Source organism: Ischnura elegans, chromosome 5 (genome assembly GCF_921293095.1).
Source record: "Ischnura elegans chromosome 5, ioIscEleg1.1, whole genome shotgun sequence".
Lineage (NCBI taxonomy): Eukaryota > Metazoa > Arthropoda > Insecta > Odonata > Coenagrionidae > Ischnura > Ischnura elegans.
In genome coordinates this window covers 133,360,527-133,384,854 of record NC_060250.1, presented here as the reverse complement: position 1 = coordinate 133,384,854, position 24,328 = coordinate 133,360,527, and the positions used below count along the sequence as shown (strand labels likewise).

The following is a 24,328-nucleotide window of genomic DNA, read 5'->3' as shown; positions in this document are numbered from 1 at the left end:
TGGACGTTTTGGTATTATCCAGGCCTCCTCAGAGGACAATAACAGCATCATGAAAATTGTGGTTGGAGAGATTCGAAATAAGGTGTTTGAGAAGAATGATGAAAATCAAGCCGACCAACGAGAATGAGGAAGAGCTGAGAAGTGAAGGAAAGATAGAAATATTAAGATGAAGAAGGAACAACTTAATCAGCCATATCTAGAGCAATGATGGCCTGATAAGGACAATCGTTGAAGTGGACTGGAAGAGTGGCAAAGGGACGACGCTTCAACGGGTTAAAGTATGCACGTACATGGGACAGGTTAAGGAGGATGCACATAATGGTAAAAAAAAGTAAAAATATATATTAGACCAGAAGAAAGGTGAAGGCAATGTCAGGATTTGGTGTTTGGTGCTTTGCAATGACAATGCCCTATTGGAAATTTCTTATAAGTCTTACAGAAATTCTTATAAGAATTCTGTAAGACTTAAAGGATTCTATAAGTCTTACAGAATTCTTATAGGATTCTATAAGTCTTATAGATTTCTTATAGGATCCTATAAGTCTTATAGAAATTCTTATAGGATTCTATAAGTCTTATAAATTCTTAAAAGAAATCTGCATTTCTTATAGAATTCTACAATAATGCTGCGCAGGTCGCATACCTTTTAGGTTTTTATCCAGCAGGCGTGTCACCATAACTTATGTTGGCAATTGATAATTATTTAAGGATTTCTACATAAGATAATTTTTGGAAATTATGTATAACTCTTTTTTAAGTAATGTTCTGCTAATTTCCTGTTTTTTTCAGCATGGTATTTGACATAAATGGTTCCAAGAAGCGGAGGCTTCTTTAATGCGACTTGTTAGTATATATATCGCTGAGGGCACATGAAAAATTGTAGGCTTAAAAGATCTGTCTGTTTCGAGTCTACAGATTACTTGACCGATGGAAGTTCGATATTGGCCATGAATAACCACGATGTATACTACGATTGCATACGTTGCAGGATACTGTTCACATGGTTCCCTAGCAACCTAACAACCAAAACTTGTTTGGTTGTTAGGTTGCTAGGGATTGCTTTTATATGTTAATCATTCACTATGTCTTTGTGATAGCAGTTTAATAAAATAAGTCGTGTGCTTCTAACCAAAATAAGGCATTGACCTCATTTGGTAAGTATTAAAAAACTGGCATTCCTAAAATTATGTTACCTTAAACAGATAGTTTCATTGAATTTTAAACTTTTCATCATTAATTTAGATAGACATGTATATTTTTCAGATTGTGGCATATCTAACATAAGAGGAAGTTTTAATGAAAACAGTGTTTTAATGGACAAAGTGAGTGATTTAGTCGTCTCTGAAGAGAATGAGAATGAATTTGTATGAGTATGCCAACATCTGCACAGTTATTATTTTATGGAAAATACATCAACTATTATTCTCAATCAGTGTTTCTGTGATTCCTATTAATTTCCCTAAATCTTGCAATTATTGTTAGCCATATTCTACGTATCCTTATTTCTCCAAAATGGCATCAAATTCCATTTTGCTTTGCTTATTTCTTTCATTATCTATCCAAATCTGCATGTAGAGGTCTTATTCTCTCTGGTATCTTAAATAAACATTGCTCATATGCATTTGATTTATCAAATTTTACTCTTCCTTCCCATATAATTTCTTGAAGTACCTATCCCAAGTGGAATTTTATTTCATTTGCTTCTTCAATTTTCCAGGTTAAATCATATTCCATATTGCAATCCTGTATCTTTCATTGCGTAATGATTGCCAAAGTTGTATTCAATTATCAGTATATCATTCTAGGCTATCGTTGGTTTCATTGATTTTAGTTTCTTTTAGCATGTGGGGACATTAACCCTATACAGAACCCATGCCCTGAAAGACCTCTATGGTATCTCGCCTTGTCTGGCCAGCCAGGTGAACTTTACAGGGCTTCAATGCCCTTTTTGATGTACATTGATGATAGACATCTACATTTGGTTCATGGGAAATCATTAGGTTTGCTGTATAAGATATAGGCGTCTACATTTGGATTGAATTAGGTATAATGCTAACTTTGTACTCTCAGTAGGGATGTAAATCTTATGTTGCTTTTTATAGAAGTTTGCGCAAGTGTTTTAAGCATGTTGATATAATATTTATAATAAATATTTCCATCAGAAAATTTGTTATAAATAACATTTTGTAACTGATAGTTAGAAGAAATTTTCTTATAAGAAAAATTCTTATAAGAAATTTTCTTATAAGAAATATGTCCAATTTCTGATAAGAAATTTTCTTATAGAAAAATTCTTACAAGAAATTTTCTTATAAGAAATATGCCCAATTTCTGATAAGAAATTTTCTTATAGAAAAATTCTTATAAGAAATTTTCTTATAAGAAATATGTCCAATTTCTGATAAGAAATTTTCTTATAAGAAATTTCCAATAGGGTGTGGGCTGCATTTTTTGTTCCCCAGGGCCATACTTGCCTCAAAGACAAAGGGAATCCCTGCATTCTAGAAGGGCTCTTCCCGTTGAAATACTTAATAGGCTTGTATGATGTTGGGTACGATATAGTGGAAGTTCTTAATATTATCAAAATAAGACATTTCAATATTTCCACTGAGTTTTATTATTACACAAATACAGTAAATTCTGGTTATTATGCACCTCACTTTACCGCGGGTCTCACCATGTCCCCCAAAATAATAACATTGACCTTTTTTTTTGAGGTAGGTAACTTAGTGGCGAATTTTATCTTGGCGTGACTACCGACGCGTCGCAACGGCGCTACTTCAAGCGATTGTATTAACACGGTTGGCAACATATTCTATACATTGTTTCGTAGCCATAAAAAAATTCAGTAATTCCTGATCGGTCATTGTGTCTTGTGAACTCGAGCTGAAAAGTGTGTTGCTCGGCTATAATAATTTTCGAGATTCAGGGAGATTGAGATTATACTCTTTCGTACGTTCGCACCGTGGCGCTCAAACCAAGGTAGGTACTCAATGCCCACAGGCTTCGAGCATTTAATGATGAATGAGCTGTTTTACCTTTGTCTTAGGCTTAATATGAATGTGAAAATTACTTTTTTACGAAAATTTTCATTGATTTTAGGGTTAAAACGATGTCTGCCAAAAGGAAAACTTACACAATTAAAGAAAAGTTGGGCATAATCGACAAAGTGAAACGCGGTGATTCAAAATCAAGTTCATTCAGGGAGTTTGGTGTTCCTGAAGGAACTATTCATGTTTGGATGAAAGAAGAAGATAAATTACGAACATTTGTTGATCAAGTGGATGACGAAATAGGACTTGATAGAAAAAAGGCCAGATTGAGTGCTGCTGGTGATGTGCATGAATGTTTGTTTACGTGGTTTGTTCAGTAGCGCAGTGAAGGTGTTCCATTATCCGGTCCACTTTTACAAGCACAGGCAATTAAATTAAATAAACAAATACGTGGTGCTTATGATTTTGTTGCTTCTGCTGACTGGCTATCGAGGTGGAAAATTCGCCACGGGATAGCGCAAGTTAACATGCAAGGAGAATCTCGTTCCAGTGACAGTGAAGCAGCTAGAGAATTCTGTGGGACTTTACACAAGATGATTGATGAGGGTGAGTACACTGAAGAGCAATTGTATAACTGCGATGAAACTGCTCTCTACTACAGATTGCTTCCAACAAAATCACTTGATATTAAGAAGTCGGCAAATAAATCCGGAATAAAAATGAGCAAAGAAAGAGTGACTTCATTACTGTGCGCGAACGAATCAGGAAGTCACAAGTTAAAACCTCTGTGTATGGTAAAAATCGAAGTCCTCGGTGCTTCAAGCACGTTAATATGACAGCACTACCCATAAATTACAAAACAGTCAGAATGCCTGGATGACTCGAGACATTTTTTTAAATCTTGGTTCAATGAAGATATTGTTCCATCGGTTAAGAGCCACTTAAGATCAAAAAAGCTAGAAGAGAAGGCACTACTTCTGTTAGATAACTGTCCGGCCCATCCGTCTTCTGAGCTTTTGATATCGAGGGATGGCAAAATAGTGGCTTTGTTTTTACCAAAAAATACGACAGCTCTTATTCAGCCCATGGATCAAAGGATAATCAGAACATTTAAAGCCCACTATTGGCGGGAACTGCTCACTAGTGTCATAAATTCAGAACTGCGGGTACAAGAATATCTGAAAACAGTCACCCTGAAGAATATGGCTTATAATATTGGATTGGCATGGAAGAAAATAACTTCAGCTACAATTCTAAATTGCTGGTCAAAGCGCGAGTATACAGCGGGCGATAGCATGGAAGACGAAGACGAGTTTTTGGGTTTCACGGAAGAGGATGCACGTGAAGCTTCAGATCTTCTTTCTAATAAATTATTTGTGAGTGATCTCGAGGCCTGGGTTCGCGAAGACGAGGAAACTCCTGTATCTGCTTATAAGAGTGAAGAAGAAATTGTGGCTGCAGTCCAGAGCCGTGCAAGAACAGCTGCATCATCGGAAGATGAGAGCGAGAATGAAGAAGACGAATGTGAGGTCGAGATGCCAAAAATTGGCCATTTATTACATAATACAAGTGAATTGATGAATTGGTTGCAGGGACGAAGTGATTGCGATAGTATTCATCTGTTGCACTTGCAACGCATAAAAAATTACGTGACAAAGAAACGCCATCAACTATCACGGCAAAAGAAAATATCTGAGTATTTAAGTGACTCCCGTTAAAGTAGACCGTCTAAATCATAAAATAAATATTTTAATAATATATTACGCAAATAAATTGGCTATAAAAATTACCTTTAAGGGTTTTTTTTATTGCTTCCCACGCAGTTTCCTGTAATAACGTGGTTGTCTGATAACGCAGGTGTAAACTACGTCCCCCTAGACCCGCATTATAACCGAATTTTACTGTAATGTTGCTGGTAACGATGAAACATGTTGTGTAATAATAAAACTCAGTGGAAATATTGCAATGCCTTATTTTAATAATACTTGATAGGCCATCATTATAAAGGCAGCCCCCTGAGGTGTCTTGTCCCTTACTGATCTGAGAGTTTGCTTTTCAGCCAATAACATGGTATGTAGTAGGGATCAAATAATCTCACTTGCAAGTGCTTGTGGGCTCCCTGAGAAAATTGTGCCCATTTGAAGTATGCATGTAGTTAAAAGTGTACAATGTCCACTTACCCTTTAATGAAAGTGTTCAAGTTCTTTGACACAGTACGTGATGCTTGATCCAGCAAGATGCTTTGAAATTTACTCATCTCTTGCAAGGAATGAATTAACTTATTCAGTGATGCCACCACTTCAATGTCATTCCTAAAGTAGGTGCTGAGATCCCAAAGGCTGTTGGTGAACTGACTGCATGTAGGAAGGAAAAAAGACCAAATCATAATCAGAAAACTGGACTATATATACGGCATAATCAACATTATTTCCTGGAAAACTAACCTTTGATGCGAGACATAATTCTTCCCACTATCTATCATGGAGGTACATGTTTTTAATACCTGAAAATTAGAAAGTAGAAATTAGAAATTTTTCATTGCCCTTCAAAATATGACCAAGCTTGCTTAGGTACCAATAAACAGACACACACATTGACAGTGCAATTGCCTTCAAAAGTTAACAATCCAACCCCAGTAGCCTACCACGCTGGGCCGATGTTGGACCAGGATGGCAATGATTCAATTGCCATGAATTGCCAATGAAAGCCCAAACTAGCCCAATATTGGCTACCCCACAAAACTAAATAAGAGCTACCCCATTATCTTTAAAATGGTTCATCATTGAGCTCACTAATATTTTATGCCTCAGCACACACGTTTTCATGATAGCTTTCCGCTTCCATATCCATAGCCCACATTAGAGTCAAGGCACAACAATGCTAAATCATATGTACGAGTATTATAATAAATATTCAGTCACTGACGATTGAAGGGGCATTGAAGGAAGATTGTGGAGGATAGGAGCTAGTCCACCATAGAAATCGGATATTGGCTATGCAATGGTTCTGATCTCATTGCCAACATAAGGCCAATATGGAGTGACAATTAATGGCTAACGTAGGGCAATATTGGGAAGTGCATAAGCCAATGTTTCAACTTTCTCTGTGATTTGATATTGACGATTATTCGCAAAAACTATTTTCCAATACAAATATTGATACCGTGACAATCATAACATTGTTTTCAATTGTACGATCATGCATAAACGTTGCGTCGTTTATAAAATAAGGAATGATAGCGTGTAAAAATTAACACTGAACTAGATGATTTCAAAGCCAAATAACAAAAAAAAACTGCCCAATACTGAGAGAGAAAATAATGACCCAAGAGACTGAAATTCTGCGAACATACGTGAGAAAATATAGTTATCAATAAGTGGTTAAATATGATAAGAGCCCATATTTACACGCAGGGAACAAGAGGGCAACACTTTGTCACGTAATTATTAACATTTCAAATGAAGATTTCCTTCGCGGGTTGAAAGGAATGAAGTCAACATATTCACTAATAAAAGAGAAAAATGATGGCAAATTTACATAATCCACGGCCTTAGAAAGTATTAAATCACATTTTCTAGCGTAAATGAAAATACTTCAAACGTTGAAGACTGTATTACTAAATGTCACATTTCAGAAAGAGAGTAAAAATAATGTCAACATACCTTTTCAAGTTTAAGCTCAAGTTGCTCGATATCGGCCTCTTGCTCCTCAAGCACAGCCCTATAAAGAGAAATAAGTTAAGATAAATAAAATTAATATAAAAGTAAAAATTCGCTAGGCAGTAATATGACAAAACTAAGCTAAATTATTGAAATGAGATTGAAAACAACAAGTTCACGAAACGTCAACAACTTCACTTTTTCTATGTCAAGGGAAGTGTTGTCATAATAAAATGTACCTAAATTTGGGGGAGTCTCGAAGACATTCTTCGTATTCCACCAGGGGCTTCATGTTGAAATTTTTAGCCGCATTTACTATTAAAACAACGGATCGACAGAATTACTTCACACGCCAAACCAAACCTCATCCTCTTCCTTCGCCCTCCTTTCTCTTCTCTTCCGTGGCTTTCGTAGCATGAATACTAGAAGAGAGGACTCAAAAATCTAACACTTCGGGACCACGGTGCTGTCAACCACCATGCAAATGGATTTACAAAAGTTGCCACTTGCGTCGCTAAAAGGCAAAGCGTTAAACCAGTTAAACCCTGTTTACACTACGCACGTGCCGAACACGGTAGCCTCAAAACGTCGTGTAAACGCGCACAGAGTTCCATCAAACCATCGTAGGTCTTAGTTCAATGGTTAGTCCTAGTACGCCAAGAAAAAGTAATGGAGGTAAATAAAGCTGATGACACACGGAGGAATTTGCATCAAATTTTGATACAACTGACGCGCACCGTCTCCCTCGGTCAAAATTTCAGCCAACTGGCTTTTGGTACTTGGCCGTAGTTTATGTTCCTCGGTCAAATTTGCATCAAAATTTTGGGACCAACACTTTTGGTGGAAGCGCAGTTGGTCCAAAAAATTGTATGCAACGGGATGGGTCCCCGATGCATCTCATTTGGACCATACAAAGTTCTGGAGGTGGATTTATTGTCTAGGATGAGCTGCACAGTTTATGTGATATTAAAATAGCTCATATTCTGCATAAATTTCCCTTTGATAATGCTGCAAAATAAATATATTCCAGGAGATGGGAATGTTGTTCAAAATTACCTCCTCACTCGAAAGTGGCGCTACTTCATCCGTTGCAATACTTTTGAATCTGACTGTACATTCACATAGTCCACTGAATAGTGACCTACGGGGGTCCGTAGTTCCCTATTCTGTTTCCCCATAGTCCCACAAATAAGGTTATCTATCCTTCCAACAAGGTGATAAAGGGCTAGTTTCTACCACCTTGTCCTTCCCAACGTCAACTGTACTGCTGCGCCATCTCTGGGAAGAAGTTGTTACTACTGGGAGAATTATTGCTGAGAGATTGCAGCTGTACGAATCCATACGAATCTGCTAGCCTATATCCATCGCATATCACGTCGTCTGTAAGATCAATAGTTGAATTAATTTTTTGTTCGAAGGGTCTTCGTTCATTGCGGCCTCGATGTAGTGCGTTATATTTTCTATTGTTTTGAAATGAAGTGGCATGAATTCCTTTGTTTCCTGTTTATTCTTGCGTTGGGAGTTCAAGGATTAGGGGATCCATACAAAATTCTAGGGATCCGAAGAACTGCCACCGTACAGGAGATACGCAAGGCCTACAAACAGTTGGCGAAAGTATGGTTAGTATTACTGTTATTTTAACATTCCTAGGTTGTGTTATTTACTAGTTACTTCACGACTTGTCTGCCTGCATTTTATGTTTCGGCTTATTGACGGTGATAGTTCGCTGTTTTCAATGTGCTATTATGCAACATGGCTCTATTTATTATGCCCTATTTTTATTGAAACAGGCATCCCGACAAAAACAAGGACCCCGAAGCTGAAACAAAATTTGTGGAGATAACGCAAGCCTATGAGGTGAGGTCAATTCATACCATCTGGTCCTCCAGATTAATAATTAGGCCTTTGCTCGTGAACCCTAAAAATCAGCGAGCCTCATGAATCGAGAATTTTTTGGGTGGCATCTAATTAAATTATTGGTAGTTGGTCTAAGTTTTTCGTTGATTACTCTCCAGGAGGTAGTTTTTCAATATTCTACTAATAGTGCTTTTGATGTATTTTCATGTTAAGTAAAGATATTAAGGTAAAGTATTGATAGAGTAAGAATTTGATGTTTTCCCTGTGAATTTATGAGATGTATCTTTTAATAGAATGCTTTTCTATCGTCCTGTGAGATGATTGACCCCAGAGGATTACGGAAAAGTATTCTATTGAGACTTGGGCAGATATTAAGTATTTGTATTTAAATGATAAATGAATCCCAGTATTGACAGTTATCTCATGCTTTGAAGTCTTTCTGTGGAGTCAAATGTCTATAATAAGAATGTTGTAGCAAGCAAATGTTGAATGACCATGGGGATTATACCTTCATCTAAGAAGCCGTAGCTATTTACCGATTTTATAATTCACCCGATTGAAAACTTATCGGAAAGGAAAAAACTTCACTCAAGGCAGTCAGATTTTGATATATTATCAATTTGAATTGGTTACCGTGATATATTTCGAGTCCAGGTAAGTTAAATGAGGATAGTGATGGTCATGAGTTAACAGTTATTTACAGGAGTTTTTTTTCTGAGGTAGCACTGTGGTTTTGGGCCTTGGTGTTCGTTTGCTTGTCAATTGACCCAATTCTGTTGTATAATCTGGCCTTAATTCAGATTGATGTAATTCTGCCTTGCGAAGATGACATCATCTTGTTTCCCCGCTTACAAGATAAACTAGTTGATGGGACCCTATTAAATTATCCCTTTTGTTGATGGCGATATGATTGTCTCACTCTTTGCTCACTAACATTTTGCAGAAAAGCATGGCATCATATCATGTGCAAATTTTCTCTCTGAAAAGCATATTTTAAAATTCAGCCAACTCTAAGAGAAAAAATAAAAAGGTAATGCACCATCCCAGACGGAACAATGGGGTAGTTTCCTTCATCAAAGAAAATGAAAGGCATTGATTGCGATTAGTTACCCATCATTAGTGTATTCATCCTATACAAGTTATTTTTTTAGAAATGGCAGTTTAGAATAGCAACGGTCAATTTTAACCGCATTTAAATAAGGCCGGATTGGTGCCCATGGGATGCCACTCCATGTGACGTCACAGGGACCTAGTTTCTGTACGAGTAGATAGGAGTTTTACATTGTCTGAGATTACCAATGCATGCATGAGTCACAGACTTCAGGGAAACATCTCTTAATAATCATATAATAAAACTTCCTATGGTCTGAAAGTTTCCTTCTTTTGATAAGGTATCAATAATCCTTATTTAAGCCAAGCGCTACCTGCTAGCAAGGTACTCTGCTACCTGCTAGCAGCCTGCATCATAGCGGCACACATATCCTTGCCCTAAGGTCACCTCACACAGCGACAGCAGGAACCAGAATGACGTCACACGGACTTTTCCCAGCATTCATACTTAGCCATCACGTTTTTGCATGCTTGAAAATTATCACGTTTCATTTAGTTGCAAAAAAAAAGAAATAAATAAATAAACTTTATTGGCTCTAGGAATCCTTTCCTTTGGAGCCTAAATAAGTACATTATCATAAACACTCAGACTGAGAAGGTTAACATAAAAAAATGAAGAAATCATGAAACGCTCAACCAACCAACTCAAACAACCTCCTTTAAACAGATTTCCAAAAACATGAAACAAAATCAAAAACCATACAAAAAACATACAAACCCATAAATTGCAAGTTGGGGACGCTTCTATAATTCAGAAAAAATTATTATAAAAATGGATATCGTCATTTAAAAATCTAAAAGCGTGAAATGCTTACTCGAGGAGTAATAATCTTTTGATTTAGGCAATAAAAAAATAATAGGAAACTACCCTATTGTGTGATATACGGATGTATATGAGCGTTTCTACGTAACTGTCATACTAGGGTTCAAAAATTCAATTTGAGGTAAATGGACCGTTCAAAGTCCTTACATGGTGTAAATATTCCAAATTTTAATAATCCGTACCTGTTTCTCCCCATACTCCAACCAATTTTTACGAAAACGCCGCGGAATTGAGCTCTCGTATCATATGAGCAAATGATTCCGTTTACAGAGCCATTCAATTTCTGAAGATTTCGCAACTAAGATAAGATTTTTCTATGAAAATTTGCAGTTAACCACTCTCCCCAATCATGACTGTGTCTTACCAATCCATTTCATCAATACTTGAAAGTCACATGTTCATGCAGAGGAATGTAACGCAACAGTGCGTCATTTTGGTGTCAGTCAGTTTTTGACATACATTTTTTTCTGCTGACCAAAATCGAGGGATGCGGGAGATAAATCGTTTCGTATCCTAATCAAGTCCATCCAAAGGATGAAAGATCAGGATAAAAAAATTCCCCAGCATTCACCGTTTTTGTTCCTGAGGGCCGTCACTGACTGACATTATAACCTTTAGTATTGCTCAAGTTTCAAATTTTGGTGCGTGCGCTTCATTGGCCCCGACTGGTACACTAAATTCGTGGCATAATATGTTCCTTGAGTAATAATGTTATATCAGTTTTATTGTTCTTGGAAAATTGTTTGTTTATGCAGCGGAGTATTTTATTTTTTTGCCAATTGTTGACTTCGGCATGCCACGAATCACTGTCACCTTCATTGTCGTCGCGTCACTACGGTACGTTTGTTGTGAAAGCGGGACACAGGAGCAGAATGATTGTTGAGATCTTAATTGTAACATATGTCAGGATTTATTAAGATGGCAAAGACGGGAGCAGAGAGACAGTGCGAGCATCGTGAGAGGAAAAGGCAAAGAGGTGAATGCGAGGAATTAAACAGGAAGAATAGAGAGTGGCAATGAAGTCGTAACAGATCATGGCAATGGTGGTGTTGATGTAGTTGGGGGCAAAGGCAGAAACATGACCTGGGAAGCTTTTAAGTCGGGTTCTCCTGTAGTAAATGCAGTGTGAGTGTGTAATTAAAACAGCATGAAAATAAAATGTGCAGAGGTCCCTCTACACGGCATTTCTGCCTCCAATGAAACGCTAGACTAACAGTGGCACGGCATTTCACCCATACGGAACTCACTCTTTGTTCACCATGTGGAGTTAGTTGCTATAAATATAATGAAGATGTCTCCTTACGCAATAGATCATAGTGCTAGGAGTACTCACCATTTTAAGCGAAAATATAGAAATCTAAGCAAAATTAGTGGATAAAATACATACTATGTGCTTATGTTTCAGTGGGGTAGCCAGGAATTTCGTTCAGGGGGGGTCTAGCACAAGGGAAAATGTATTAAAAACAGGGTACTAGGTAGAGGGTTCTAAACTAATTTTAACACTTTTTTCTGAAGGAAAATAATTGTGTTTTTATATTTCGGGGGGGGGGGGGGGGGTCCGGACCCTCTGGACATACCCCCTGGCTATGCAACTGTTATGTTTCTTTTATATAAATTTCTGTGTTCAATATAGATATATTTTGCAATGCTCATTCCATGATAAAGAAAAGTTAACACACATCAAATCACATGTGTCAGTCAGTGACGCTCCATTTTTATGGCCAAAGAGAGGAAACCATTTATTACACAAAGTCACGATTTTCCATACGTTTGGGCAACACTTAGTACTAGTTTACGTATTTCGTGGATTTTCTTTATCTTGTATAATTTCAGAGCAATGCGAAGAAATGTGACAACGTCACAAAACGGAGTTTCATTTTTGTCAGTCAGTGACGACGACTTTGAAGTTTAAAATCTCCGGTTCTACTGGGATCACAGGGTGGTACCAAAGCCAGTGTATGCTTTCACTAACTTGTTTTTGGTGGAATCCTCCAGAAAGTTCCTAAATCGATTTGTATTAAGTCTAAGGGGAAATATATGAACAAAAACTGGGTGTAATGGTCAGTCAGTGACGCGTAGAAACGCTCATATCACACAATAGGGTATGTAAACGGTGTGAAACCCGAGAAGCTTTCATCCACGCTATTCACCGGGAAAAGCTCAGATTTTTCATCACCCTATTGTGGTTATACATTTGTAATGCAATCGCATATTACTAAGGTTTTTTGAAATAGAGTATGTTGTATTACATTTGTAATTCAGATTTAATACAATGCCTAACATCCTCTAAAAAAATTTATTATGATTTTAATACAAAGCTGAATTACAAATGTATTTCTAATTGTATTCCTTTTGTAATATAACTGTATTGCAGTTGCAAATACAAGACTCATCAGGTGTTACTTCCAGAGTCGTAGTTAATAGTCACCCATTAATGGGCAACTTGTAGCTATTTTCCCGGAATTAACATCATTAAGCTATTAATTTTTCCACTCACAGGCACTAGAAAACTCATAGTGTAATTGCCTCTTGATGTGTATTTTGGCTTGGTATAAAAACATGTATACATATCAATGAAACTTTAATTAGGCTACACTTCCCGATTTCCTTGTAGTGGAGAGAGACCAGAGAGCTGCCAATAGGGTGGTTTCCTACTATTTTTTTATTGCCTAAATCGAAAGATTATTACTCCTGGAGTACGTATTTCACGCTTTTAGATTTTTAAATGACGATCTATTTTTAGCGATTAAATGATAAGTGAAAATTTTCAAGCATGCGAAAACGCGACGGTTAAGTATGAATGCTGGGAAAACCTCGTGTGATGTCATTCTGGTTCCTGCTGCCGCAAGTGAGGTGACCTTGGGGTGAAGGTTTGAGTGCTGATAGGATGCAGGCTGCCAGCAGGTAGCGCTTGGCTCAAATAAGGATTATTAATACCTTATCAAAAGAAGGAAACTTTCCAACCTTAGCCAGTTTTAATAGGTGATTATTAAGACATGTTTCCCTGAGCTCTGTGCCTCATGCATGCATTGCACCTCAGACAATTTAAAACTCCTATCTACTCATATAGAAACTAGGTCCCTGTGACGTCACGTGGAGTTTCATCGCATGGGCGCCAATCTGGTCTTTTTCAAATGCAGTTAAAATTGATCATTGCCATTTGTCTGAACTTGGATTTCTAAAACCAAATAATTTGTATAGTATGAATACACTAATGGTGGGTGATGAATTGCAATCAATGCCTTTCGTTTTCTTTGATGAAGGAAACTACCCCATTGCACTTCTTATTTGTCTCAGAAAATAACTAAAATCATTGATCTAAAGTAAGCGTTTACTATTACGCATGCTCAAGAACTTGTTGATACGACTTGCGACATAAAGTGGCACAATGCTTTGTTAAAGATGTATTCAACGGCTAACGACTAACTAGACATGCACTAAGTTTGTTCTTCATTTATCATTGCTTTGTTAAAAACATAAGTATGATCGTATTTCTCTTGTTTTTACAAAGGAAATAAATGGGAAATGCAATGGTTTTAAAGCTGGATTTTGCTCGTATTTTTGTTCTGTATTACATTCATATTACCATTGATTTGTTTGGAGGTTTTGGATTACAACAGTAATACTTGATATATTTATTTTTTGCAAGCATTATTACAATTTGTAACTTTACAAGAGATTTACAATTCGTCAGCCTTGGTGGCATTGGGGTGAAGTGGTCGCGTGCCAAACCAATTGGTCGCAGGTTCAAGTCCCGTCTGGGTAGGTTGTCCCTAATCAGTTGTTATGGTTGTGTGTGATAGCCATTGTTACACATTATTTCCCCCCTTATAAAAGGGCAAGGGCCCCTTAAATGAGTTTTTTGGTGCGATGAAGATAAATAAATTTGTATGCAAGCAATTGTGCTGTCCGAGAGAGAATCGTATGGGTGTCATGTGAGGGGGGACCCTAAAATAACTGGATTTCTGATAGTGATATTTATTTTGTACTTTTTTACAAAATTTATTTACCAACCTTACCACTGTTTGAACGCCTCTTGAACTTTTCAACTTTTATGTCATCCACCGCCCTTTGTGAAGCTGTTTTTAACGTCTCCACATCATAGAAATGCTTCCCTTTTAGATTTTTCTTCATCCTTGGGAATCGTAAAAATTGCACTGGGCTAAGTTTGATGAATATAGATGGTGGGGCGTGGCAGTCCACCCCTGAGTAGCCAAATAGAGGTTCACTCTTGGGGCTGTTTGTGTGTGTATGTTTTGAGGCATTGTCATAATAAGGGAATCTGTCACCTGATCATTTCAATTCCACAAAGTTTCTCTGCCCATCCTCTCTCGCAAGCAACTTAAAATAAATAAATAAAAGTAATGGTTTACAGTGTGACTCGGGAAACATTTACATCTTACAATTCTACGAACGTAAAAAGGATTGTCTCAACATACAACTTCATTTGTATTATTTCCTTTTTGCATAGAAAATTTGGGAGTCTTCCACTGGATTGATGCTTGCTTGGTTTCTGGATATCATACTTATAACGCCAACTATCATCACCTGCTCTAAAAGCTTCAATCATGATCAATCTCTTTTTCAAGTACTGGCCTGAGTTCAATTGAATGTTCTTATGAGTGATATTTGAGGAGGATGGAAGCAAGTTCAGCTCATCTCAGTTGAAAATCCTCTGTCAAAATCTGTTGGCACGATCTCTGAACGACATTGCTCTTTTCTAAGTTTTTGTCTCTTGTGAAGCAATGTTTCTCTTTATTTTCTGGATGAGTGTTTTCTGTGTCGTATTTGCATGGAGATGTTAAAGAATGAGCAAGGTCTTAACTCTTAAAGTGCCAGCGGGCTGATCAATTGGCCCCGAGGGTATATGCGAAGAGTGCCAAGGGCCGATCTATTGGCTGTTTTTTTTTTTACATTCACACCTTTTATTTATTGTTTTTCATGTAGCTTGGTAACTATCTTAAGAATCTGACATGCTTTAACATCCCCATAAGTTTTGGGAGGAAATTAAAAAAATAAAATAGTTTCTGAAAATGCATATTAGTCTTAATGTAAATTTTTAAGCACAAGCCTATAAATTCACCAAAAAATTGGTGAATTCTTCAGCATACCTAAAGGGTAAAATAGGCTGGCACTAAAAGGGTTAAACCCTCATCTCACCGAGTTTATAGCATCCAAACGAAACAAAACTTTATGTGCGGCTCATTGCACCCTTTTGAAAGCCTGTTGAAGCATTTGGTAAGCTTCCAATGCCTTTCTTCCCAGCAGGAAACAAAATTTGAAATACACTCTGTACTGTTGTGTGAAATGATTCCCCATGGCCTTACCAAAGAGTATGGTCAAGGTGAATTATTTCACTCAACTGCTATGGAGCTGTAGAAGGTTAATTAATGGATAACACTTTTGGCTCTTTTTAATACCTATAATGGCTTAGCTAGCTGAACACGAAAGCTTAAGACATGAGTAGCAACGCTATCAAACGTCAATCAGCAAACTGATGCCATCAGGGCAGTTGCTCTGTTAAGGTGTTGACTATTGCTATCTAGGAGGAGAACTCTCTACTATGGCTATTAGTGGTGGTACATTCCTAGTCTAGTTTTTTCTTGGTCCCCTTTCATGTTGTATGAGGTAAAAATTCACCTTCAAGGGAACATTAAAGTGCATTGGGAGCAAAACAACAATGTCCAAAGAAGGCCACAAGGAGTAAGAGTCAAAAGTGTTTTTAATCTTCTAAAAATAATCAAAATTACTCAATATGAAATTTTTTAATGCTAATTTTGCAGTCCAACTGACGTTGTATTTCATATTTAGAATGAAATATAGGTCCAATTCTTGTCAAGGGAATGTATGTCTCGTGCATGGAAAAAAGCTAAACATTCCATGTATTATGTATGTAGGGAGTACATATGTACTTCGTATTTATACGCAGTGTTTTTGGGTTTACCCCTGTACATACTGCTCAGTTATGGCTCAAAGTCTTGTGGCTACTGCTACTGGCTACTTTTTGTGAGGGAATAAGTTAACTTTCAGATGGAGTGCTATTTAAACAATTCTTGGGGAGGGGTAGAAGGAGTTTTCATTTCGCTAGATTTCAAAGCAAGAACCCATGTGTGGCTGGTGTTGAGACCAAAAGTTCTTATTGAAATTGTCTCAGCATTTCCTTGTCTCCAATGCCTTGCATCTACATCTATATAATACCCTGCGAGCCACCTCTTGGCTGTTTGGCAGGGGGTGATCAATCACCAGCATGCAGAATGTAAATGGATTCCCACATTCACACCACACGGTCCAAAAAAGTCCTGTATACTAGCTACTATGCTGTTAGAAATAATAATTGAATTAAGCAGATTGCAGAGCAGCTTGTATTTATAAATTTTCACTCTAGCGATCTTGTTTTTCCGAAGCTAATTGCCTATCTGGAGGAAGTTCCAGTAAGCTATTTTGAGCCTTGCATTACTCGGTTGGGGTACTCTTTATTCCTTCATGCCACTGAGAAAGTCAGTCACTGAAAAAGTGAGATATTCCTTCATGTCACTTTTTCAGTGATATGAAGGAAACAGCGCAGACCTTTCCTATTCTGTGGTTGGAAAGAAAAAATGTTTTCATTCAAATGGTACCAAATACATAGGGCACACAATATAAATCACCTTTATGGTAGCCTCAAGTGGGGATTATGCTCGTGTCATCTATGTAATCTCCAGCTACCAATTTTTCCCCAAACTTCATTTTTATCTGTGCCAATGCTGTAAATTTGAAATTTTGGATACAGTATATATTGTGTATTCTCATAGTTTATTTTCTCTGCTGGAAAATGCTTCTTGTGTTATCAGTGCCACATCAACCACTGGCTTTGCTCACACAGGGTGTCCTCAACACCCCTGTTAACTCTGCACTCTATACTACTAGGTATGGGTTTCATTAGAGGTGAGTTTTTTTTTGGTCTTCTCATACAAATGATTGTATTATGAAATTGTTGATATATTAATAGTTTTAATCATATTTCTTTTGTTGAGGAGTCAGTAATGCCCCACTTGAGTTACTGGAATCAAAAATTGGGCGCAAGTCATGGTGGGTTAAACCACATGTAAAAATTAAAAAAATTGCCCTTAGGAGTACGAAGGACATTATAAAACTGAAAGTGGAAGAAGTGTGCGAGGAACTGTGCCGCACATGTATCAAGAAATACAATGGCAAAACCGGTTGTCCAGTTAAACCCAGCTGCTGGACAAGTGCACGATTTGCCTTGGGACAACCCAAACGTCACTGGTAGCAGAACATGCAATCTCAGGACATGTGTCAAACTTTGGAAAAAAGAGTTATCACAAAATTTAAAATTTCGAACAAGGCTGATGAGCGAGTCATTGGAGATGAGGAGGAAGTGCAAAGACAACTTCAGTACGGATTGTGGCCTCAAAATTAGCCGTACATGGAATGAGAGAAAAAAATTAACTCGATGGAATGGGTCACTTTGTTCAGCAAGTTCACAATATCATCTTTGCGTTGGGTTTGGGAATCATAGAAAAATACTTATGAATTGGTCCAAAAACAGTAACATACTACATTTTTGTCTCCTCTATTTAAGCACACAAGGCTACAGCTTATACTCTTAATGTACACACTTGTCACTAATAATGCATTCCCTAAACTGTTGAAAGCTGAATCATGAGGTGTCTTGGTCAATTATATGGCGGCATTTAGAAAATATGTCTTTGGTGCTGAATTCAAATAGAAATTGGAAATGACTGAAGTAATAAAAGTATTTGATCTTCATGTGTTAAGCTTGGCGTGTCACCAACATTTCTCTTTTCAGTTTACCCTAAAATCCTCTCTACCCATTAATGGATGCATTTGCGTCCTGCTTCTCGATGATATTTATCAGAGCTACCAGTGGCGTAGCTATGGGGGGGATGAGGGGGATAGATCCTCCACCAAAGCCTCAGAAAATTTTACAGTATACTGATGATTTTCCTGCTGTGATGATTTTCTGCAGAATTACGAGTGAAACTCAAATTTTAAGAGCCAAATTGATGTAAAATGTATTTCCAGGCAGTCAGTTTTCAAAATTTTCCCATTGCCTGGGGAGAGGATGGGAGTAGGATCCCTCCCCAGACCCATCCATCCCCCCCAAAGCATATTCCTAGTTACGCCACTAAGAGCTACTAATTGGCTTTAGTGAATGTGTGCAAAGGCATGGAATCCAAATTCGAATGCAAGCTCGAAAGGAATTCGTATCTCTGAAACTGATTTTTAATTGTCCTAGGCATCCATCTATGAGGAGGAGAATAGTTGTTAAAACAGCAAACACGTGCTGACGGCTTGGCCAAGAGTGGCGGATTCGATTGGTTCTCACCTAGCAGTTGTTTGATGACATCCACAAGAAGGGAATGGAACCCATCTTCATCCTTATGAGGGTAGCCTTTTAAGTGTCGGGAGTAGAACATTCCTTATCACCTAGCAACTATTAATGGTGTTCATAAACAACTTTTTGAGTTGGTTAATCCCCATCAAAGTTTTATTAAGAGCAGCCTGATAGTTACAAAATGGTGGCTTGTCAAAGTTCCCAAGTCGCTGTACGAGATGGAATTAAGTCATGAACAGTACCACACCATAATTTACTAAAAATTTCGACGAAGCCTCACCCAGCAAGAATGCATTACTGAACTTCTTGTTGTTTTTGGCGAAGAAGCACCATCAAAGACAACCGTTTATTGCTGGTATGCAGATTTTTAATGGGGATGCCCTAGCCTCAGTGACAAACCGTGTGAAGGGCGACTAAAAATTGCCGTCCCTCAAGAAAACATGGATGCTGTAGGTAACATGATTATGGAAGATCGTCATGTTACATACGGTGAGATTCAGGCATCAATGGACATCTTAGGGACCTCAGTTTAAAAGATCTTACACGAAGAGTCGAGTCAAATGGTGTCGCAATACTCGACAACGATTCAACTTAGGAGCACATTCACAACTTCATGAGTGGTGATGAATCATGGATCTATGGCTACGAGCCTGAATCAAAACGCCAATTTTCAGTGTGGGTCTTCCAAAGTTAGCTCAAGCCGACAGAAGTTTTTCGCTCTCGCAGCGTTTCCAAGAAAATGGCCGCATCGTTTGTAGCTAAATCAGGGCATGTAGCAATGATTGCTCTTGAAACTCAAAGAACAGTTAATGCTCAAATGGTATACGACCATTTTCTTGCAGGAAGTGATCGCCGAGCTTCGGAAAGATAACCCAAATCGATGCATTAATGGTCCATCATGACAATGCAAGCTCACACACCGCTCAAGTCACAAAGTTGTTTTTGGAACAGCAAAACGTCGAAATTCTTGATCATCCTCCATTCAGCCCAGACTTAAGCCCCAGTAATTTTTCCCCATTCCCCAGAATCAAGAATATGCTACGAGGAAAGTGCTTCTAGACATCTGAAGAAGCGGTTGATGCCCACAAAACAGCCATTTTGACAACCCCTACTTCGGAATGGGATAAATGTTATAACCACTGGTTCCATCGAATGCAAAAGTGCATTGACTATCGTAGAGAGTACTTTGAAAAACAATTTATAAAATTGCATTATTGTACTTCTTATAGTTTTCTTCATTCCTGACACTTAAAAGGCTACCCTCATTGCTGATGCTCTTAGCTCTCAGATTCATTATCTGGTTTTGGAGATATTTTCCTTCCAACATTATATAATAATAATAATAAAATGTTTATTTATTACTCCAAAAAAATATAAAAAGTACGGAATAGAATTAATGTCATAAAATGGAGTAACTTTAGGTAGCCATTAAGGACAACCTGTTTTTTGGCTACCATCATTTACATAAATGGATCATTTGGCTACCATCATTTACATGATTTACATAGACTGACATATAAACATTTTAAGCACAACATTTGAATTGAAGCTAGTATGTTACATGGTATTATATCATAGAAGAAAATCCTCCACACTTTGCATTCTAAACAACCAAGACTGAATATTTTTCATAATTAAGTTATTATTTTCTGCTTTCAGACATGAATCAGGTAATAAATTGTACACTTTTGGGCCTATAAACAAGAAACAATGTTTATACAGCATAAGATTAGTCCTTGGTAAAGTAATACATGATCTTTGTAGGGTGAAGGAAGGACGGTTGTATAATAATAACCCCGTATTTCCACTTCTCATGAAAAATCGATGTAAAACCTTGTAAATATAAAGATGTCTCAAGGGAAGCAAGCCTATACTATAAAAATAAAGGAAATGAACTTTCAAGACGGCTCTTTTTTTAAAGTACTCTAATAAGCCTTTTTTGTAGTACAACAATGGATCTTATAGAATTTTTATAAGCTGCACCCCAACTAAATACACCGTAGTTTAGCCTGGTATTTACTAGAGTGTTATAAATGAGTTTCAAAAAATATGTTGGGCGTTTGTTACGGATGAAATAAAAATTTGATATAGTTTGCCTCATACTATTTGCAACATTTTCAACATGTTGACGCCATTTTAAACACTCATCCAGGATTATTCCAAGATACTTGAAACTAGACACCCGCTGTATGGGCAAACAATCCGAACACTCATTCATGTGACAATCCTTAGAGTGGTAGTATAAATCCCAGTCAATTTTATACCTGTTAAAAATATTGCAGCAAATGTATTTAGTTTTATTTACATTCATTTTTAATTTATTTGCTTCTAACCAATTCCTAATATTAACCAAATCAAATTGCAGATTGTTTTTTACAATGTCCCAATTTTCACTATAGTAACTCAAGGCAATATCATCAGCAAAGGCAGTGATGTGCCCTTTAACTTCAAGATTACATAAGTCATTGATATAAATTAGGAAAAGAATAGGTCCCAAGACAGATCCTTGGGGAACCCCACTTTATAATCACTATATACATTATCAATTTTTACACACTGCATTCGTGTACAAAGATAGCTCTTGAACCATTTTAGTGGAGTTCCTCGAATACCAGCTCTATGAAGCTTATGCATTAAAATGCCATGATCAATTGTATCAAAAGCTTTGGTAATGTCAATGAACAGACTGGAAGTACGTTTGTTTTTATTGATAGATTCATAAATATGAGTTAAGTATTTTTCTAAAGCGTCCTCCGTTCCCTTTCCACATAAAAATCCAAATTGGTTTTTACTGAGGAAGAGGTTTTTTTCTAGAAATTTGAGCAACCCGTTCTTAACAAGCTTTTCCAGTATTTTAGAAAATATTGACTTCAGTGAAATAGGCCTATAATTCTGGATTAATAACCTGTCACCCTTTTTATTAAGGGTTTGATTACAGCTTTTTTTAGAACTTCTGGAAAAACACCATTTGTAATACTTAAATTATAAATGTACGCCAGAATAGGCGCTAACTCATCAATGATTAAATTTAAAAGTTTGCTTGTGATTTCATCAAAGCCAGGTGATTTATCGAAGGGAAGGGATTTCACTAGCTTAATTATCTCATCTGGAAGTATCGGCTCAATGTACATGGAATTAACGCAAGAATATCCACAATATTCCTTAACTATATTATTTATACCTTTGGAATAACTATGTTGGTTATCATATGATGCACCAATGAAAAAGTCACTAAATAAAGAAGCTAGTGGAATGGGGTCAGTAATAATTCCACCTTGGCTTTTAGATTTCCTGTCTTAGGAAAAATCCAGTGTCCTTGTAAAGTATTGGAAATAACTTTCTCTCTCTCTCATAATTGTAATAGTTATTGTCTGATCCGGAGCGAAGAAAGCAATTTGACAACTTTGGTGTGACAGAAGATCCTGCCCTACAGAAGAAACCTGATTATAGCCATTACCGGCGCTTTGATCCCCTTGACGACCTCTTTGGATTCCCGGGCAGTGGGTTTCGCTTCCACTTCCAGGATCGTGACATCACAATCTTCCACAAGTTGAGCATCACTACCAGGTGAGAAGGAGTCGTAGAAGGATGTCGCTCATTTCTTAACTTAATGCTGTCACATCAGCAGCAATCCTTCCATTGGTGCCTCATCTCATAAAATATAAATGAGAACAATACAATAATGTTCTACTTGTGTGGTAACAACGAGCACAATTTACAATCCATAAATGTAAGTCACCAAAATTATTTACAGTCATTTATTAAATCTCAGAAAATTTATTTTCGATACAGATGAAGTACCAAGTATGGCTTATTGCAAGAATAGCATTATAGCGAGTGATGGTCCTTGTACCATCAAACAGCCCATGTTTTACTCATAAAATGATTCATGTAGGGAGGCAAAATGGTTCCTTCCACAGTGTACCCTTGGTAATTAAGACAGATATCTCTAGAGGGCAATGCACCTCTGAGCAAACATTTGCCATTGTGTTTTGTATTATCTGTTCATCAAACTAAAAATATAACATATATGTGCCATATCTGCAACACCTAAAGCCAGTTATATCCGAAAAATTAGCAATGTTTGGCCTCGAGTAGGCTCTCTGTGCTCCCATTTCATGTTCTTTTGTTGAGTTCAGTCATTAGTGGGAGGGCAGACAATGAGCAAGCATGCAAGAGTAGAAGTGGTCCCCTCCCTATGGCCGGCTTCATCGCTAATAGGCATGGACACTTGCATTCTCGTGAAACCCCCTCGTCTTTCCCTGAATTAGGGATGAAAGGGGAGAGTTCTTCCACCTCATTGCTTGATCAATCCCCTTGGATAGATTTTTGATAGAGATAGGTCAGTGCCGGTTCTCAGTACCGCCGACTTGGTTGTGGAACCGGTACCGAGACCCGATCTCATTAAGTCGGTACTTTGGAACCGGCACGGAACAGTTGCGAGGATTTGAATTTGGCGCCATCGGTCTCTGTGGATGTCTTCATACGAGTTGAATCGCACCGTTGACGGCACTGTGCCCATTTGGCCCAGCAATGCGCCATCTATGGCGTGAAATGCAGACAATGCTACTTTGAGTCCGTTTTCAGACTAAATGCCTTTTCATTGGCAGCCATTCATGTGAAATTCAGGCGGTTCTCAGACGAGATGACTGGAGACGACTCTCTGCAATGCCGAGTGCCGTGCCGTGAGTGGCGGCCAGCAGAAAATCGTTTTGTCTGAAAGTGGTCTTACGATTGAATCATGTACATATTCAGTAATTCTTCGACATACGAGCAAGATACGTGGAACATTATCAACTAGCAGAGGTCTTAAGACTTTGCTTGTTTGTTGATAAACCTATGCTAGGCATCGAAAGGTGTGGTTATCCTGCAGAATGCAACACAGCATTTACAATTTTGCGTTAACTCACAGCCGCCCAGTTTATCCACGGTGTTGCTGTACCGGTGTGTCAAGCAGTTTATTGTTGAGGTTATAAGAACTGTGGCAGTGAAGCATGCGAATGAGTCGTCATTTTCAGTAATAATTTAAGCTACATTGCAGAATACAGTGTATATTTTGAACTCAATCCCAAGTTACAACAAATTAACGGATGATGTTATCAGAAGTTGAGGGAGTTTCCCTATTGATCCTCATGATATGCAGTATAGATCAGGATTGCAGAAGTTTGGAAAACTAATTTGTGATGTTTTGGAAATGTATTTTTCAGGAAAATAAAGAAGGGACTTGGTGGTAATGATCATAATGCTGATCGTGGTAGGGAAGTTATTGTGAAGGGTGAAATGGAAGTTACAGGGAAATAATAATGTAATTAAATGAGTAAGTCAGTTTCAGATGGGAGTGAGGGTCCCTATACAGATACAGGGAAAGGAAATACTCTAATGTGCGTGAGTGCAAGTGATACAGACGTAATAGAGACGTTATTGGGAGGTGTTGAACAAATATTAGAGTTCTACAGGGAAGTAAATCCGCCAAGATGCAACGCATCGGCGGGATATGTTACCATCCCCAATACTTCAAAGCACCAAG

General features: G+C 37.6%; 2 protein-coding genes across 4 annotated transcripts in view; one reads left to right on the top strand and one right to left on the bottom strand.

The window, feature by feature from the left end:
• The window catches only part of LOC124159578 (arf-GAP with coiled-coil, ANK repeat and PH domain-containing protein 2), a 92,484-nt gene extending 85,407 nt beyond the window's left edge, over positions 1–7,077 (bottom strand). The window contains exons 1-4 of the mRNA XM_046535479.1: positions 6,892–7,077; positions 6,656–6,713; positions 5,438–5,496; positions 5,174–5,347 (exon numbers count right to left, since the gene is read on the bottom strand). Of these exons, the coding sequence (XP_046391435.1) occupies positions 5,174–5,347; positions 5,438–5,496; positions 6,656–6,713; positions 6,892–6,944 (344 nt within the window). The 5' untranslated portion in view covers positions 6,945–7,077. The remainder of the gene's footprint in view (positions 1–5,173; positions 5,348–5,437; positions 5,497–6,655; positions 6,714–6,891) is intronic.
• Positions 7,078–7,991: 914 nt separating this feature from the next.
• Positions 7,992–24,328, top strand: part of LOC124159577 (dnaJ homolog subfamily C member 16) — a 98,456-nt gene continuing 82,119 nt past the window's right edge. For all 3 annotated transcript variants that reach the window (XM_046535476.1, XM_046535477.1, XM_046535475.1), the window contains exons 1-3: positions 7,992–8,271; positions 8,443–8,509; positions 22,166–22,368. In XM_046535476.1, coding sequence (XP_046391432.1) covers positions 8,126–8,271; positions 8,443–8,509; positions 22,166–22,368 — 416 coding nt within the window. In that variant the 5' untranslated portion in view covers positions 7,992–8,125. The remainder of the gene's footprint in view (positions 8,272–8,442; positions 8,510–22,165; positions 22,369–24,328) is intronic.